This window comes from Equus przewalskii, chromosome 18 (assembly GCF_037783145.1).
Source record: "Equus przewalskii isolate Varuska chromosome 18, EquPr2, whole genome shotgun sequence".
In the NCBI taxonomy this organism is placed as follows: Eukaryota; Metazoa; Chordata; class Mammalia; order Perissodactyla; family Equidae; genus Equus; species Equus przewalskii.
In genome coordinates this window covers 43,552,458-43,568,445 of record NC_091848.1, presented here as the reverse complement: position 1 = coordinate 43,568,445, position 15,988 = coordinate 43,552,458, and the positions used below count along the sequence as shown (strand labels likewise).

At 40.3% G+C, this 15,988-nt stretch overlaps 1 protein-coding gene across 2 annotated transcripts in view; it reads right to left on the bottom strand.

Annotated features, from left to right (window-relative positions):
* Nucleotides 1-11,313, bottom strand: part of LSAMP (limbic system associated membrane protein) — a 600,383-nt gene extending 589,070 nt beyond the window's left edge. The window contains exon 1 of one of the 2 annotated variants that reach the window (XM_070582659.1): nt 10,361-11,313. In XM_070582659.1, coding sequence (XP_070438760.1) covers nt 10,361-10,515 — 155 coding nt within the window. In that variant the 5' untranslated portion in view covers nt 10,516-11,313. The remainder of the gene's footprint in view (nt 1-10,360) is intronic. The other variant, XM_070582658.1, reaches the window with a different exon arrangement.
* Nucleotides 11,314-15,988: the final 4,675 nt, after the last annotated feature.

The window sequence follows — 15,988 nt, the reverse complement described above, 5'->3', positions numbered from 1 at the left end:
ACAGCTCCCTGGGATGCTGAGCTCTTCACAGACATTAGACATACCTCATTTCTAGCTTTGTCAGAAGCTAATCGATCAACCGAGAATGGAGTGCACTTTGTCTGGGCACTTGCGGCTAAAGCTTTGGGATCCCCCTCAATTGCCCCCATTTCCCTTTCTCATTCCCCAGAAAGCTGTGCTTGAAAGCAGTAGCTGCAACCGGAAATGTTGAAAGTGTTTCTAGCCAAACCCCCTACCCTTCACCAACAATCAGAAGACTCAATCTCTGATTGTCCTACTTTACCTTCAACCACACATCCACAATTACTCCAGTGATGGCTGATTTCACCACTAACATATTTTGTTTCATCCCTGTCTCCTTCTAATTTGTTTCCTCTTTTATACAGCAATTTCTGGTCTGCTTGATTTATAATACAGTGAGCAAATAGTTATCTGAGCAACTACAGGTACTAAGCTAAATTCCGAGATGAAAGATAAAGTAGATGAGACACCTGCCTTTGAAGGGCTGATAGTACATTTGAGGCAAGACCAGAGTGAATATAATTTTTTAAAGCGTAATAAATGCTAAATTGAGGTATGCATATGATCTAGCAACCTCACTTCTGGGTTTATATCTGAAGGAAATGAAATCAGTATCTCAAAGAGATATCTGCACGCCCATCTTCACTGCAGCATTATTCACAGTAGCCAAGACATGGAAACAACCCAAGTATTTATCGATGCATGAATGAATAAAGAAAATGTGAGGTACATCTATATCTATCTGTCTGTCTGTCTTTCTACCTATCTATCTAAACAACACACACCACAATGGAATATTACTCAGCTATTAAAGAATATATAAGGAAATCCTGCCATTTGCAACAATGTGGATGAACTGGAAGGCATTATGCTAAGTGAAAAAATCTAAACAGAGAAAGACAAATACAGCAAGATCTTACTTATATGTGGAATCTGAAAAAGCCAGTCACAGAAACAGAGAGTAGAAAGGTGGTTGCCAGGGGCTCGAAGGTGGCAGAAACGGGGAGATGTTAGTCAAAGGGTACAAACTTTCACTTATAAGATGAATAAATTCTGGAGATCTATTGTACAACATAGTGACTGTGGTTAATAAATGCTATGTTGTATACTTGAAGTTTGCTAGGAGGGTGGATCTTGGGTATTCTCATGACACATACCAAAAAAGGTAGCTATGTGAGGTGAAGGATGTGTTAACTGGATTACAGTAATCATTTGACAATGCATATCTATAGCAAAACATCATGGTGTACATGTTAAGTATACAAAATTTTATTTGTCAATTATATCTAAATAAAGCTTGGGGAAAAAATGATATGCAGAAAGGCTGCATATACTATAGAGAGTACTTAGCTCAATCTGGCAGAATTAGGGAAGGTTTCCTGAATGAGATAATTCCAGAACTAGCCTTGAACCTAGAAGGAGTAGGCAAAGAGGTAACCTTGTAAAGAAGTATGGCAGGGAGACGGGGAGAATGAGAAGAGGAGGTTCTGGGAAGAGAGAGCATCATGAGAAAGGTGAGAACCAGCACTATGTGTGTACATGTGTTCACGTGCTCATGAGCAGAGACGATAAGTGTTCTGAATTAGTGGACACAATGAGGTAGCAGGTCAGGCAGAGTTATCCAACCTGAGGAGCTCTGACTTTATGCTGTGGATGGTGAGAAGCTTTCGAAGGATCTGGTGACATTTCTAAACTGATACTGGAAAACAATAGGCCGAGGATAGTCAGAGTTCTCAGGTCTATGGTTCTGCCAACTACTTGAAGTCTAGAAGCTCTAAGCAGACTAAATCTGTAATCCAGTAGAGCTACCTAAGGCAAGGAGAAGTGAGCAGTGCTAATCCTTCTTCATTTCAGGCCTTTGTCTCCCTCTTTTCCCCACCTACACGGACCAGGTTTTATGATCTTGAACTTATACAGCAAGAGTTTAAAAAGATGGAGCGCAGCACTCTGAGATTCATCTCACATCACCTCTTGGTTACAGCATCTGTGATACAGAGCTTCACTTGCATCCTTGAGAAAGTTGCATATCTTGGTAACATGTCTGGGGTATAAGTCCCCTGTTACTGAGGGCTTTGCCTTGTTTAAACCAGCCCCTGACCTAGGACTTCATTCCTTCTCTGAGCCTCAGCCCTGTGACTGAGTCTCTACTATGAGCTGACGGACCTGTGACATCTGCCTGCCACCCTGTAGGGCTCACTGAGAGTTGCTGACCTGTTATTTTCCCCTTACCGTGCAGTGCCTCTTTCTTGGAGGAACATGCTAGACTTCCCTTGGCTCCATCGCTTACCTGCTAAGAAAGCTTCATGAGATCTTGTTCTGCATGCCACACACAACACCCTAGGCAACTGCATTAGGGCTTACCACGCAGTGCTTCTACCATCTCAGGAGACTAGTGTAGATTTATGTCCCGTTCCTCTCAGTTTGCCACCATTAGCCCCATTGTTAGCCCAAAGCAAATTTTGTGCAAGTTAGAAAAAAAATTCTATCTTCCTCAAAGAATTTTAACTACAATCCACAATCACTACAACGTGTAGAGTACCCCTTAAGGTTGTGCAAAGGACAGCTTGCCAGTTGAAAGCAGAGACTTGGGAGTTGGCCCTGTGGCCAAGTGGTTAAGTTCACACACTCTGCTTCGGTGGCCCACGGTTTCACTGGTTTGGATCCTAGGTGTGGACCTAGCATGGCTCATCAAGCCATGTGGAGGCAGCGTCCCATAAAGCAGTGCCAGAAAGACCTACAACTATGTACTAGGGGGGCTTTGGGGAGAAGAAGGAAGAAAAAAAAAAGATTGGCAACAGATGTCATTTCAGGTGCCAATCTTCAAAAAAGAAAGCAGAAACTGGGACCACAATCTCACCACAGCCATCCTAATCAGAGTCTCTAAGAGGGACAAGCAGTAGGAGACTTAATCAGGCAGAAGGTCGTAAGCAACAATAAGAAGTACTAGGGTTTAGGAGCTCAAGTGACCTACTTGGGGAAAAGGCTAAGAATTTAGATAAGAAATTTGAGTAACAGGCAGAGTATGAGAGGCAAGAGGGAAAGAAATTAAAAAAAAAAAAAAAAGATAGTATAAGTTCTCCCAAATAAAAGAATGGCTTTGAGAATATGATAAGATGGAGGCTGCAAGAGAAGGAAAGAAAACCAACTTGGTTAAGCTAGATAGTGGACATGTGAAAGATGAAGCATTTCTTGAAAAATTCCTTCCTTGATCAGCACTAGCTGGATGATCCTCCACAGAAAAGTGCAGCTTTAATTTGTCAGGAAGAGAAAAGAGAGGTGAGGAGGGAGAGGGGAGAGGAGGAGAGATGGAGGAGAGGAAGAAGGGAGAAGAGGAAGGGAGAAAAAGGAAAAGAAAGAGGAGGGGAGAGCAAGGATGTGGAAAGAAAGAAAGGAAGGGGAAGGGAGGGGAGAGTAAGGAAGAGAAGAGAGTGAAAGACATTTTTAACATAATTTTGGATAAAAACTAGCATATCGTGGGATAACATGAAAACCAAGAAGATAACTTCAGTGGTACTGTAGAATAAAGAGCTTTGAAGAAGAATTAGGACACACGAATTCAAGTTCTCAGATTTTTCTCTTCTCAGTTACAGCATTTTAAAGAGATGGTGGAATGCCTTTCCTACCTTAAATTTCTGCAAGTTTGTCCCACAGCAATTAACACAATCTAAAGCAAAGTGTTTTCTTTTATGAAGGTTAATCACTCATTAACTTGGACTATGTTCTGATTACAGGTGACTACAAGAAAGTATTCACTTACCCTGAACTCCTGATAAGAAACTCAACTATATTCTATGATACCTGTGACTTTAATGGACTTAAAATAAAGTGATACAAACATCTGAGAGCAAATGACTAACCTTGACCATAGAAATAAAAATATAAAGCTCGTTTTGTTAAATTTTCTAATTTTCTAAAAGTTATTTCCTACTGTGAATATATAATGACAATAATCTTATTAAGATCTTATGTTTTATACCATTTAATAGTTTATAAAACACTTGGATACATAGCATCTCATTTGATCATAAAAATAGCTTTTTTAGTAGGCCAGGTAGTTGTCAGTTATCCTCATTCACTAGATCAGACTATTTCAAGCTATTTAGATCTTGGTCTTCTGTCTACTTTTAAGTATTCTGAACTTATTATATCCTGAGGGAAAGTCTACCTATAACACAAAGATTTTTCTATAAGTTCCAGCTAAAGACTGATTACCATATACCACATAAAGTTGAGATAAATTCCACAAACACAGAATCATCATCTTGTAAATCACATATCTGTATATGTGTATCTGTATACAGATATATGTGTATATCTGTATATGTTGTATATGGCAACATAAGTGCACACAAGCCTGTTTGAATAAGTTAACACTGAAGACATTTTTCTTGCCTAAATATTGCCTCTTTTCTCTCTTAGAGATAGCATTAAAAATAAAAAAACAAAACTAGAACTGTTTTGTGTCTTGCCTAATATGTTAAAGAAAGAACACCAAACAATAAGCTTAAAAAAAATCAAGCTTTAACACTATTTCAATAAATATCATGTAAATTGGATCTATATTAAAATGAAATCGCTCCATTTTCCATGACATTGTAGTTATGAAATAGTGTGGTAAAGAAACGCATCTATGATCATCCCTTTCCTTTCTCCCAATTAAATTAGTATATCTTTGCTGTTGACATAGTTACCAAACCGTTCAGCAAGACTCTAATTTTTTACTACACACCTATTAATGGTTACCCCAAAAATGGTTGGTAAAAGAGATTCCTCAACCAGTAAAGCAATGATTCTCAACTCCGTTTACACATCAGAGCGATTTTTTAAAAGTATCTATGCTCAGGCCCTACTCCAAACGAATTAAATCAGAATTTCTGAAAGCAGAGTCTGTGGCTTCAGTACTTTTTTGAAAGGTCCCCAGCTGATTGTAATGTGCAGCCATGGTCATGAACCGTCTAAAGGAGTGCTTCTCCAACTTTAACGTGCTTATGAATCATTAGCAGATCTTGCTAAAATGCAGATTCTGATTTTGCAGGTCTGCAATAGACTCTGCGATTTCGGATTTTAATAAGTGACTATGTGATGCTTAAGATGCTCATCTGCACATTTATAGTAGCGAGAGTCGGTGGTTCTCAAAGTTTGGCCCAGTCCTGCAGCATCAGCATCATCTGAGAAATTGTTAGAAATTCGATTCTTAGACCCTACCAGAGACCTACTGAATCAGAAACTCTGCAGACAGGAGCCAAGTAATCTGGGTTTTAACAAGCACTCCAGGTAATTCTGATACACCTTCAAGTTTGAGAAACACTAGCCTAAAAAAAGGGCTCCTAAAGTCTGAACAACTTGTCTCATGTGGTTGGAAAACCGCTAATGCTTTATGCCTGTGTAGCAGTTTACAATTCAACAAACTTTCCTACTTTACCTCTTCTGAGCTTCTTAAAACAACCCCATGGAGTAACCAAAATAGACAGTTTCAGCATTTTATAAATGAAGCTGAAGCTCAAAATATTTAAGGGATTTGCTCAAAGTCATGCAGCATGCAAGGACAGATCCAAAATTAGAGCCCAGGTCTTCTGAGCCTTATAAAGTAGCAGGCAGTACATCAGAAAGCAGGGCAAATGGCTGTGAGCCGGTAAGTAAGGCCCCGAAGGAGAGAGCTCTCAAAGGCTCAGGTGATGACCGCAAGGGGGACCAGCACACATTCAGGCAACCTCTGTCAGGTGACTCACAGACTTTTATACTTGGAGCTCTCAGAGACCACAGCAAAATGCACTCATCCTTTTTTTTGCCTAAGTTTGCTATCACGTGGAACCAGCTTCACAAAACACAAATATTTAACCCTCACCAGCTGATTTAACTGAATGAGTTAGTCACCTTTGGTTGTTCCCTCCACAATTCTACAAATAATTCATTTGAAGTCAAATGACATAGACCAGAAAAGTCACCTTAATAGGTGGTAGGTGTATGTGTGCACGCATGTACGCACTTACGTGTTTCGTACTTATATAGAAACACAAATTATCACAATTTGCATTTGTCACATGAGAATTGCCTGCTGTGTTCCACAGGTCATAAATGAATTCACAGGTGCATAAACATCCTTTAAAAAAATGCATATAATATGCCATATTCCTAGACAATATATAGTATGCTATACTTCATTATTTACCAAATATATTTAATACAAGATTTTATGGGCAATGGAACATCTTTAAAGTATCAGTAATAACCAATAAATTTTGATTACTTTTAGTGATTTAGTTACAGACAAAAAAAAAAACGTATAGTTGTCCCAAACTCTCCCTATAGACTCATGCCCACGAAGTTTGTTTTCAAATAGTGAATTATAAGTGGTAGAAAACCACATACTGTGTCAGGAGTATGTTGGAGTGTTGACACTTTCTTAGTGAATGTAGGCGTTCCAGATGCCTTATAGAAGAGAAGCCATTTTTTTCCTTGAAATCTGCACAAAATTTTTACATTTTACTTTCAGATAATGACATCTTTTGTTTTGTCTCTTCCTTTTGCCTTTAGTGTAGAAATGAACAAGGAAAAACAATCTGAAATTTTGAAAAATGAAAAATTTAAGTATCTTACATAATTAGTTTCTTATAGCTAATACTTATTAGGTACCTTTATTTATATTTAGATGGAAAAAAATGTTAGCACTCTAAAAAGTATTATAATATCCTGAAAACATCAAATGGGGTCAGAATTGTAAAATAGATAAAATTCCAATACCTTAAATTTAAAATATTTAAAATCACAATAATGTGAAGCCCCTGCATTTCATCATATATGCACTTATGCTATATGTCCAGATATGCATCTATATGTAATTTTTATGTTACCTTATAAACAGACACAGTGGGATCAAGTATTTTATAATTATCTTTACAGACATATGCTGCCGATATTGAAAATACAGTCAAGGGGATTGTTAAAAATTAAATTTTAAAGGTTGAATTGAAACAATATTTATTTCCATTTTTCCCTTGATTTATCAAGAGAGCTACATGGTTTCAACCCGCCTAGACTAACCAGAGATGAATCTTTATGGGTGACTGTGTGTAAGGATAGAGGATTGGAAGACCCAGTGCCAGAAGCTTGTCCAGTAATTGATGAGCTCCTGTAGTACTTGTTGGGGGTGGCAGTGAGGCAGGTGGGCTCTGTTCAGAAACACACCTAAGACTTCTACAAGTGAAGTCCTGTGGGTCAGTGTGTCTCACATTTTATCGTGCATGCAGATATAAACACAGATTCTGTGCAGCAGATCTAGGAAGGAGCCCCAGGCACTGCCGCTGCTGCCACTGACCTGTGGATCACATTTTGATTCTTTGCCTTTGAGATGGAAGACGGTGTTGTGTTTTCTGTTAGCTCTTAAAGGATCTTATAAAGAACCTCATAAAGATCTAGAATCTTCTCTGGGAAACAATCAACTTAGGTTGGTATACATGAAGGTATCTCTCTTTCCATCTAGTTTTGTTACCTTCATTCTATAGTCTTTATGTTTTTTCCAAAAGATAGAAATTACAGAGCAAGACCCCCAAATTAGTATATGCTCTCCTATCAAGATGCACATTTACACCAAAGATCATAATTGTACAAAAATGATCATCAGTTCCCAAAAGAAATGCTTGGTTCATGGAAGGAGGTAGTGAAGCTAAATGTTTTGGGGGCAGGCAGTCAAACTGCTGCCAGCGGACCACCAGAATTACCAATTTCCCTCGTCCCCTGTGGCCTGTTCAGATTATTCAGGGCCACAGACTCAGTGAGGGAGAATTTTTCTTCCCCTTGCCATTTCACTTTCCCAGTGCCAAACATCTACTGCGGCTTCCAATGAATCAACTTCTCCTTCCTCTCCTCCCCCGGAAGCTCATGCTCCCAGTAAAATGTCACAAATAAAGTGGAAGCAAGTCTTTCCCAGGCTGGACTTGTAAACAGAAAGCAAGAGTGCCATTCTTCACCAGGAAACTGACCCGCAAAGCTTATTGGATTCCATTAAAGAGCTTGAGAAGAAGGTCAGCTATGAAAACAAAGGGAACTCTCTCCATAGTTACTTCTGCTAGAGCTCCACCAACCCAGAAGTAAAGCCTGGTCCAAGGCAAAGGAAAAAAAAAGAGGGCACATTAGGTGAGTTCTAGGGAAGCAGTGGACTCTCGCAGGTGACTGCTCTGCATACTCTGCTTGTCTGTCTTCTCTTTCCCAGGGAATAACTGCTTCTATATTTATTCTCTTTTCTCACTATCCCCATTTCCACACTGTAATGTCTACTAAAGTGGATTGCTTAAAAAAATCCATTTCTTTGAGCCGTAGACACACAGAAGCACAGATATATCACTTATAGATATTTATGTACTGAGATATTTATGCCACTCATAGACATAGACTTCTATGCATATACAGTAGGAAATATAAAAATGCCTTTTTTCTTCTGAATTAACATTTAGATGCTTATCCAACTCTTCAATAACTGTAGCTTAAGATACAGGTGATGCTGACTTAGAAAGACCTTACAAAGTTCATGGACATTGAAATAAAAACTTAAACATGCAGAGTGTTCACTTCTCCCATATTCAGACTTATAATCACAGAAAAAATATTTCTAGGGGTAGCAGAAATTTATATAGAGTGCTTCTCTAGTAAAGGGTTAACGACGCTAAGGAGTAAGAATGTTAGTAATTGAGATCGCACGCTTATGTGTTTGCAAAAATATTTTCTGCATCACGTTCAAATCCCTTTGCAAACAGATAAATTACTCTATAAATCTTATTACTTCATGTGGATAAATCACACATGCAAGTTTACAGGGCTGGAGAGCTGGAAGGGAAAATCTGCTTTGGATAGGAGGATCTTTGGGATTCATAATCACCCAACGCTCAGGAAATGAAAAAAGGGGTTCTTACACATTAGGATTTTCTTCATTTTTACAATCTGCAACAACACAAGCACACAACACAATACGCACAATACACACACATGCCTCTCTAACAACGCTAGAGATCCCAAAGCAGGACACTGTGACAGCCAACCAAATTTATTTCTGAGAAAGGGAAAGAAAACTTTGCTGCTGTAGGCAGCTCTGCTACAGAACTGCTCCCTGATGCCCCAGGGTTTATGCACTATCAGCTCCTTGCTCACAGAACAGAGGTTTATTTTCTATCGTATACTGTTTTTTTTTTTTTTATTGCCACAACAAGCAATATTAGCTAGATAGACAGACTGACACTGGATCATCTCATAAGGATCTCCAAGGAGAACGTTTTCTTCTTCTTCTTTTTTTTTTGGTTGCTGTTTGCATCTGATGGAAATTCAAGGAAAGCTAGAAAAAAAGACAAGGGGTATGTGCAGTGGGTGCAGAGAGAGAAGAGAGAAGAGAAACACAGGAAAAGAAGCTAGAAGCTTTTCAGAAAGAGAATCATGGCTAGGTTCCATCCGAGTTTCTCTAGCTCACTGTCCCTTATTGGGGTCAAACTCCCAAGGACTTGGGACTCTTCCTTTCCAAATGTGAATCCCAAATGACACTTCAGAGTATGGCAGAGCTGCACAGAGATAGACTTTGAGGTCAACAATCAATATGGAACACCCATTTTATGCCAGTTTAATTCTTTCCTAACCTCTGTGCTTAACACCCCTATTCTTAAATAACAGCAATTTGGCAAGTTCCTCTTTTTTTTCTTCTCTTCATTGTTGTGCTGATTTCTAACCACATTCCAGAAAAAGATCAGCAACCAACCAAAGTTCTACAATTGATTTATTGCTCTCAATGTCAATTAGAAGATCCTTACAGAAGGTCTCCTATCCCAACTACTGCTGGGGCCAGAGCGAGAGCCTTGATGCGCGTATTAACACACACACACACACACATACACACACACACACAGCACGGAGAATGCAGTACTGTGTGCCACTCTCTGAAAGCCGTAATTCAACAACTCTTCTTTCCCAATTAAGGGACTCCCACAAAACTCTGAAGTGCGAGGCATCTGCATTTATAAAAACGAGAATACTCACCAATGTCAGTAATACCATAGGTGAAGTTAAGCTTTCTTGGTAAGAGAAACAAGGTCCTAAGACCCAAACAACATTTAATAAACCCTACTGGTCCTTGACAGGGACCAGAATTCCCTTGAAATTTGTTGGCAGATACCTCGGCCAGTCAGTAAAAGGTACACACACACACACACACACACACACCCCATCACCACTACCACTACCACCACCCCCCCCCCACCCAACCCCCCAGCCTGCAGCATCAGGAGCTGGAGTTCAAGGAGATCACACACACACAAACACACACACACACTCACGCAGCAGAAAAGTTGCTCGAAAGCCCTACCTGAGGATGGCCGTGTCCCCCTGCCTCACGGTGATGTTGTCCGTGCCTCGGTTAAAATCCACGCTGCGAACAGGCAGTCCTGTGGGAAGAAGGCAGAGCAATCTCAGTAGGACCAGCGGCAACTGTTTCCGATCCGGCTGAACTCTGCCGACCATGGTGGCCACGCCGAGGTGCGGGTCCGTGTACTCTGGAGGGTGTGTGCGTGCTGCTCGCCGAGAGGGCTTTACAAACAGCGGGCTTTCCTCCACAGCAAAGGCAGAACGGGCTTTGCCAGTTTGTGGTCCTTTCCACTTTGCCTCTCTTTCCCTCGTTCAGTCTCTTTTCCCTCTAAGACTTAACAAAGCCCTCATAAAACCCAAGCAGAGGGGGGAAAAAGTCAAAGCAGCACAATTTAAAAGAGAGAGAGAGTACAAACATAAGACCCTCTAGAAAAGAGGAAGAGAAGGCTGCAAAAGGAAGGTGTTCTCTGGTCTGTCTGTGGCAGGATGCTCCTTTGCCAGCATCGGAGCGGAGCTCCTTCGCGCGGTAACCCACTTTCCCAGGCCGGCGGGCGGGCGAGGGAGCCAGCACCCAGCCTGCCAGGGAGAGTAAAGAAACCCACACAGCAGCGGCAGCAGCCCAGAGCCTCTCTCCCCCTCCTCCCTTTCCTGTTTCTCCCTCCAGCGCCTCTCGCTCTCTGCTCGCACCTCCCCCGCCCCCGCGGATTTCAACAGCCCCTCCACGTCATCCCCTCGGCCCTCCCCTCGGCGTGGCCCCTCGCTTTGCACAACTGCCCCCTTCAGCAGCAGCCAGCCTCAATGAAAGCCTGATGCGCCTTTAGGTTGTCAGGACAACAGCTCCATCTGAGGCCTGGCTGATTTCCTTAAGAAGAGGGAATGGAGCTTGGAGGTACTGTACAAGAGAAAGGGGAGAAGGAGAGGCACTCAAGCTCTGAAAGAACGGAAGAAGAGTCCAGGAAAGGGGAGGGAAAGGGTGAGGAAAGAAGGGAACGGAGATGGGAGGGAGAGAAAGCGAGGAGCAAGCAAACCTTGGCAGACGGAGGGAGTGAAACAGAGAAGGGTATGGAGGGGGACCGGTGCTGAAAGATGGAACGAGGAATGTAAAACAGAGAAGAAACTTGACGTTGGAGCCTAAAATGAAAAGCCAAAGTTGATTTCAAAACTAAATATTCCTGGCAACTAGCTCTTCATACTCACATCTTCTTCATGCTTTCTCCTGCACTTTCTTTTACAGGATTAAAAAGATTTATTTTCACTCATTCTTTTATCCCTCCCCCCTCTTGGAGCCCCCTTCTGAAAGATGGATTGGAGACAATGCTGGTATTGAGTGGTCTGGGGTGTGAATGCTTGGTTTGTCTTTTCCAAGTGCCAGCCTCAGCAGCTGATCCCTGATCCCTAAATCAACCTCTCTCCAGGAAACCCTCACTCAGTCCCACACGTGAGGAATGGTATTAAGGATTACTGTTTAAACGTCATGTTGCTCTTGCTACCGAAGTTTCTACTGGCACTTGCTTCTCAGAATGTTCACACACAAGGAAGGAGATTGGTATTTGCAGGGGGACTCTAAGGCTGCATACAGCACTCCAGGGAATGACAGCCAGGTTACCATCGTTTGTCAGTCCTTCTACTCCATGAGTCAAGCCAAGTGATAAGGGCCATAAGAGGCCAACACTATGAGCCACTCATGTGAGAGCCCCAAACTACTAGACACCTCCCTCAGTACTCATGCTGAGGGTGAAAGATGGGGGTTGACCAGGCAAGGACCTTTTTCTTTTTAAATTTTATTTATTTGAATAGTTAAGGCATTCCTTCACATGGTACAAAAATCCAGTGGTACAGAATGCTGTATAGTGAATTATAGTTTGTCTTTCCTATCCCTGTCTTTAGGCAAGCCATTTCTCCTGTTGGGGTGCAACAAATATTTCCCGTTTCTTATACATCTTTCCCTAAATATTCCATGTACACACAAGAAAATTCACATACACACACATGTATTATGTCCACCCCTCTTATTTACACAAATGATTGGCCAAGGACACTAAAAAAAAAAAAAGGAGTGTGTTAAGGAATCCTTATCAAGCCCCACCACAGTACCCTAAGGAGGTACTTCCTGTGCTGACACCTGCCTGTGCCTCCAGAATATTCAAAGAATTTATCTGCTGCATTTTATCAGTTTAAAAGGTAGATACACTCTTACAGATTATGTGAGGAAAGGATGGAAGACCTTAGGTTTTTTGAGAAAATAATTTGAAATATTGGAATCTGAATTGTCACAAATTCAAGATTAGTGGAGTTCAATTAATTTTGTTTGTACTGTACATTAATTTTATATAAATCAAGTTGTCCTATGTTGGGGCTGATACACTGTCCCCAGATAATAAGCCAATGATGTTCCACCATTAATTTTAATTCAGCTAACTCAGTTCATTTTGTCACAGAAAAAATTATTAAATCGAGTATTTAGTCTAACTACAAAACCCATAATCCTGTGGCTTCCAATATCAAGGGAAAATGAGCTTCAAGTAGCAAATGGAGATGCAAGGATTACATAACTCTCCGCCAAGATTGCAGGGAAAAGAGCACCCACCCCCACTCCCTGCTGCCAGCAGGTTTGACAGTCCCCGGCAGGCTTCTTCTGAGCTTTTAGAGATGAAGGATTGGCTTAGACAAAGACTTAGATATAACATCTTCTTTTGCTGGATGGTGTTTCTCCAATGTCAGGAGGAGGAAAAGAGAGACATAAAGGACTGGGGCCACTAGAATATCTATTTCCATTGATGATGCTGGGTGAATGGTGTGACCACCCAATGGGAACTAGACACTCTCAGGGGAAGGAGCTGATAGATCAAGAGTATGAGTATCTCTTGCATCGGTGCGTGACAGTTTGAATGAAGAAAAGAAGAGGTTTTTCCCAGGCAAGAAGGAAGTATGGTGAGGTGGTAGCATGTTATTTACAGCAGATGCTTATACCTGGTGTTTGACTAATGCCTATACTAGTAACCTCAAGTTACCAGTAGGACTGGTCTGGTCCTAGGATGAAGCATAAAGTTTAACATACTGGGGTACAAAATAACTCACACCAAAGTAGTAGGAATGTGGAATTTGTATCAAATCGATCAGATCTGAGGTTTGTCTCTACAATCACTCTGAGAAAATGATACATGAAGTTAATCAAGATTGTAATCAGAACTGTAATAGACATGCCTAACCTGCCTAAGAGGGTAAAATTGTAAATACCTATTCATATAGAAAAATCATATAATTCAATTAAAGGGTTTTTTTTAATACTTTCATTAAATAAGTCCATTTCTTGGCAACTTTTGTTAAACTAAATTGACTTACTGTGTGCACTGGAAGTAAAACACAAAAAGAAGACCACATTTCACTTATATGTGGAAGATAAACACACGGACAAAGAGAACAGTTAAGTGGTTACCAGAGGAAGGGGGTTAGGGGGTGGGCACAGGGGTGAAGGCGAGCACTTATGTGGGGACGGACAAGAAATAATGTACAACTGGAATTTCACAATGATGTAAACTATTATGAACTGAATTAAAAAATAGTTAAAATGGTGCATTTTATACTGTGTATATTTTACGACAATAAAAAAGCACCTTATAGTTTCTAAAAAAAACAATCTCTGATTTAGACTGTTTGATAATTCAGACTGGAGTTCTGAACAATCTCAAAATCATGAATTTTATTATGTAGGTTAATTATTTAATATTTATCATTTACATCCAGGTGGCACTTCAAATACAACTTTCCAACCCAACCCTTGACCCAGAGGGAACGCTCTAGAATTGATGGATATAAGAACAGAGGAATGATAGAATCTCAAGCCCACTCACATGGCTTATCTCATCATTTACAAAATAATAAATCTATTTGTGGGTGTACTACTGACTTCCACTTCAACTTTATGTTCTCTCAGAGTCCTTTCCTTTTTCACTCTCTCATGGACTCCTGGTTTCCTATCCTCCATGCTGTCTCTCTGAGATCTAATACATTCTAATAAATCCAATGGTCCATATATACTGAGTAACTTATCTCCTCCTAATGGTCACTCCCCCAAATCTACTCCAATATTAACTCCTCTGCTTGCTTTCCTAAGAAATGTAGAGAAAGAAACAAATAGATGAGTTACTGAAATTTATACAAGCTATTTTTCTGTAAACCACTATATCCATTCTTCCAAGAGGGCTGGCAAAAATGAACATACTTTCAGGTTATTTGTGAGGCAAGTATGGCTGTTAGCCATATGAAACAGCCATCATCACCCAAGTAAGATGATCTTAACTACTACTTGAAAATAACATACTGCCTTTCTAAAAGAGGCTTTAGAAGATTCTGGCACTCTCCAGGGACAAATGCTGCAGGAAAAACAAAAACTGGCTAACGTCTGAACACCCTAAGAAGCCTGAAAGGTTTATTCTTCTGTTTAGCTTTGTAAGATAATGGACTCACAGAAAATCCAGATGCAGCCTGGAATGTACAACTAATTTAGCTATATTGCTTGCATTTTATGCTAACCGTATCTATAATATTATTAATACACCACTCTACATTTCTACAGTTGTAAGGTCTTAATCATAAGAACGCCATGCCTCTACTTTACTTTCATAAGTGGAATTAGCATTTCCATATGAACTAGAAATGCAGAATTGTTAATACTTCTCCTTACGATTCCTACTATGACATTCTCAATGACTTCATCATAATTTAGCAATATTCAAGTATCTCAGTTTATGCTTATAAGCATGGCACTATCTCTTGTGAATTTCCTTTGGAGTTTGGCTCCTTTGAATATAGTAGCTTCATTCGTATGTGTCTCACTGCCTAACAAAATCAATCAGCTTCAAGTCAGTTAAATATTGTTCAAATCCTTACTATAGAACCCTCAGTGATATAAAGCCTTCAATCTATACTCTGCACAATTAAAATCACCCTTTCATGGCCTGCTTTTAGTTCATGCCTTTGTGGTTCATTGCTATCATATTGGTTTCTGATTCTTTGCTCACTCATTCCGTTTTGGTAGGTATTAGCGCTTGGATCTGTCCAAGTTTTCATAAGGTCTTTGACAATTTTGAGCTGCTGCTTGGGTCCTCCCACAACAGCAAACTTATTCTCATGTATATATATATATATGTGCCTTATTATTGCATAGACATGTACTCACTAGGCTTTTGACCTTCCTCTCTTCCAGATTTTCCACTCTGCCAATAAGTACAAGGAGGTGGCAATTGCAAGTAATGCTGCATCTGCATTGCTGTTGATCTTTCTGATCTATTTCTTACATGTGGGAAGAGCATTGCAACATCTGGAAAGATGGTGGTAGCAGCATCTTCAGGATAGCAAGATATTAGTACAAGCAGGTAATCAGGCAATTATATCCTCTATTTGTGGTTGCTGAAGTGACTTGGATTCCTACAATCAGAAAATAGCCCAAGGAGAAATGAGGAAGAGTGGAGGTAGATGTGCAATTCTACACTCTGACATGCTCAGTAGGTTTATGATTCATTCATTCACTCAATATACTTGTATTGATGTGGTAGTGAATCAAGATAGACCAAGACTCTGTTCTTGTAGAACTTACATCCTTGATGCAGAAATAGACACGAACCAAGTA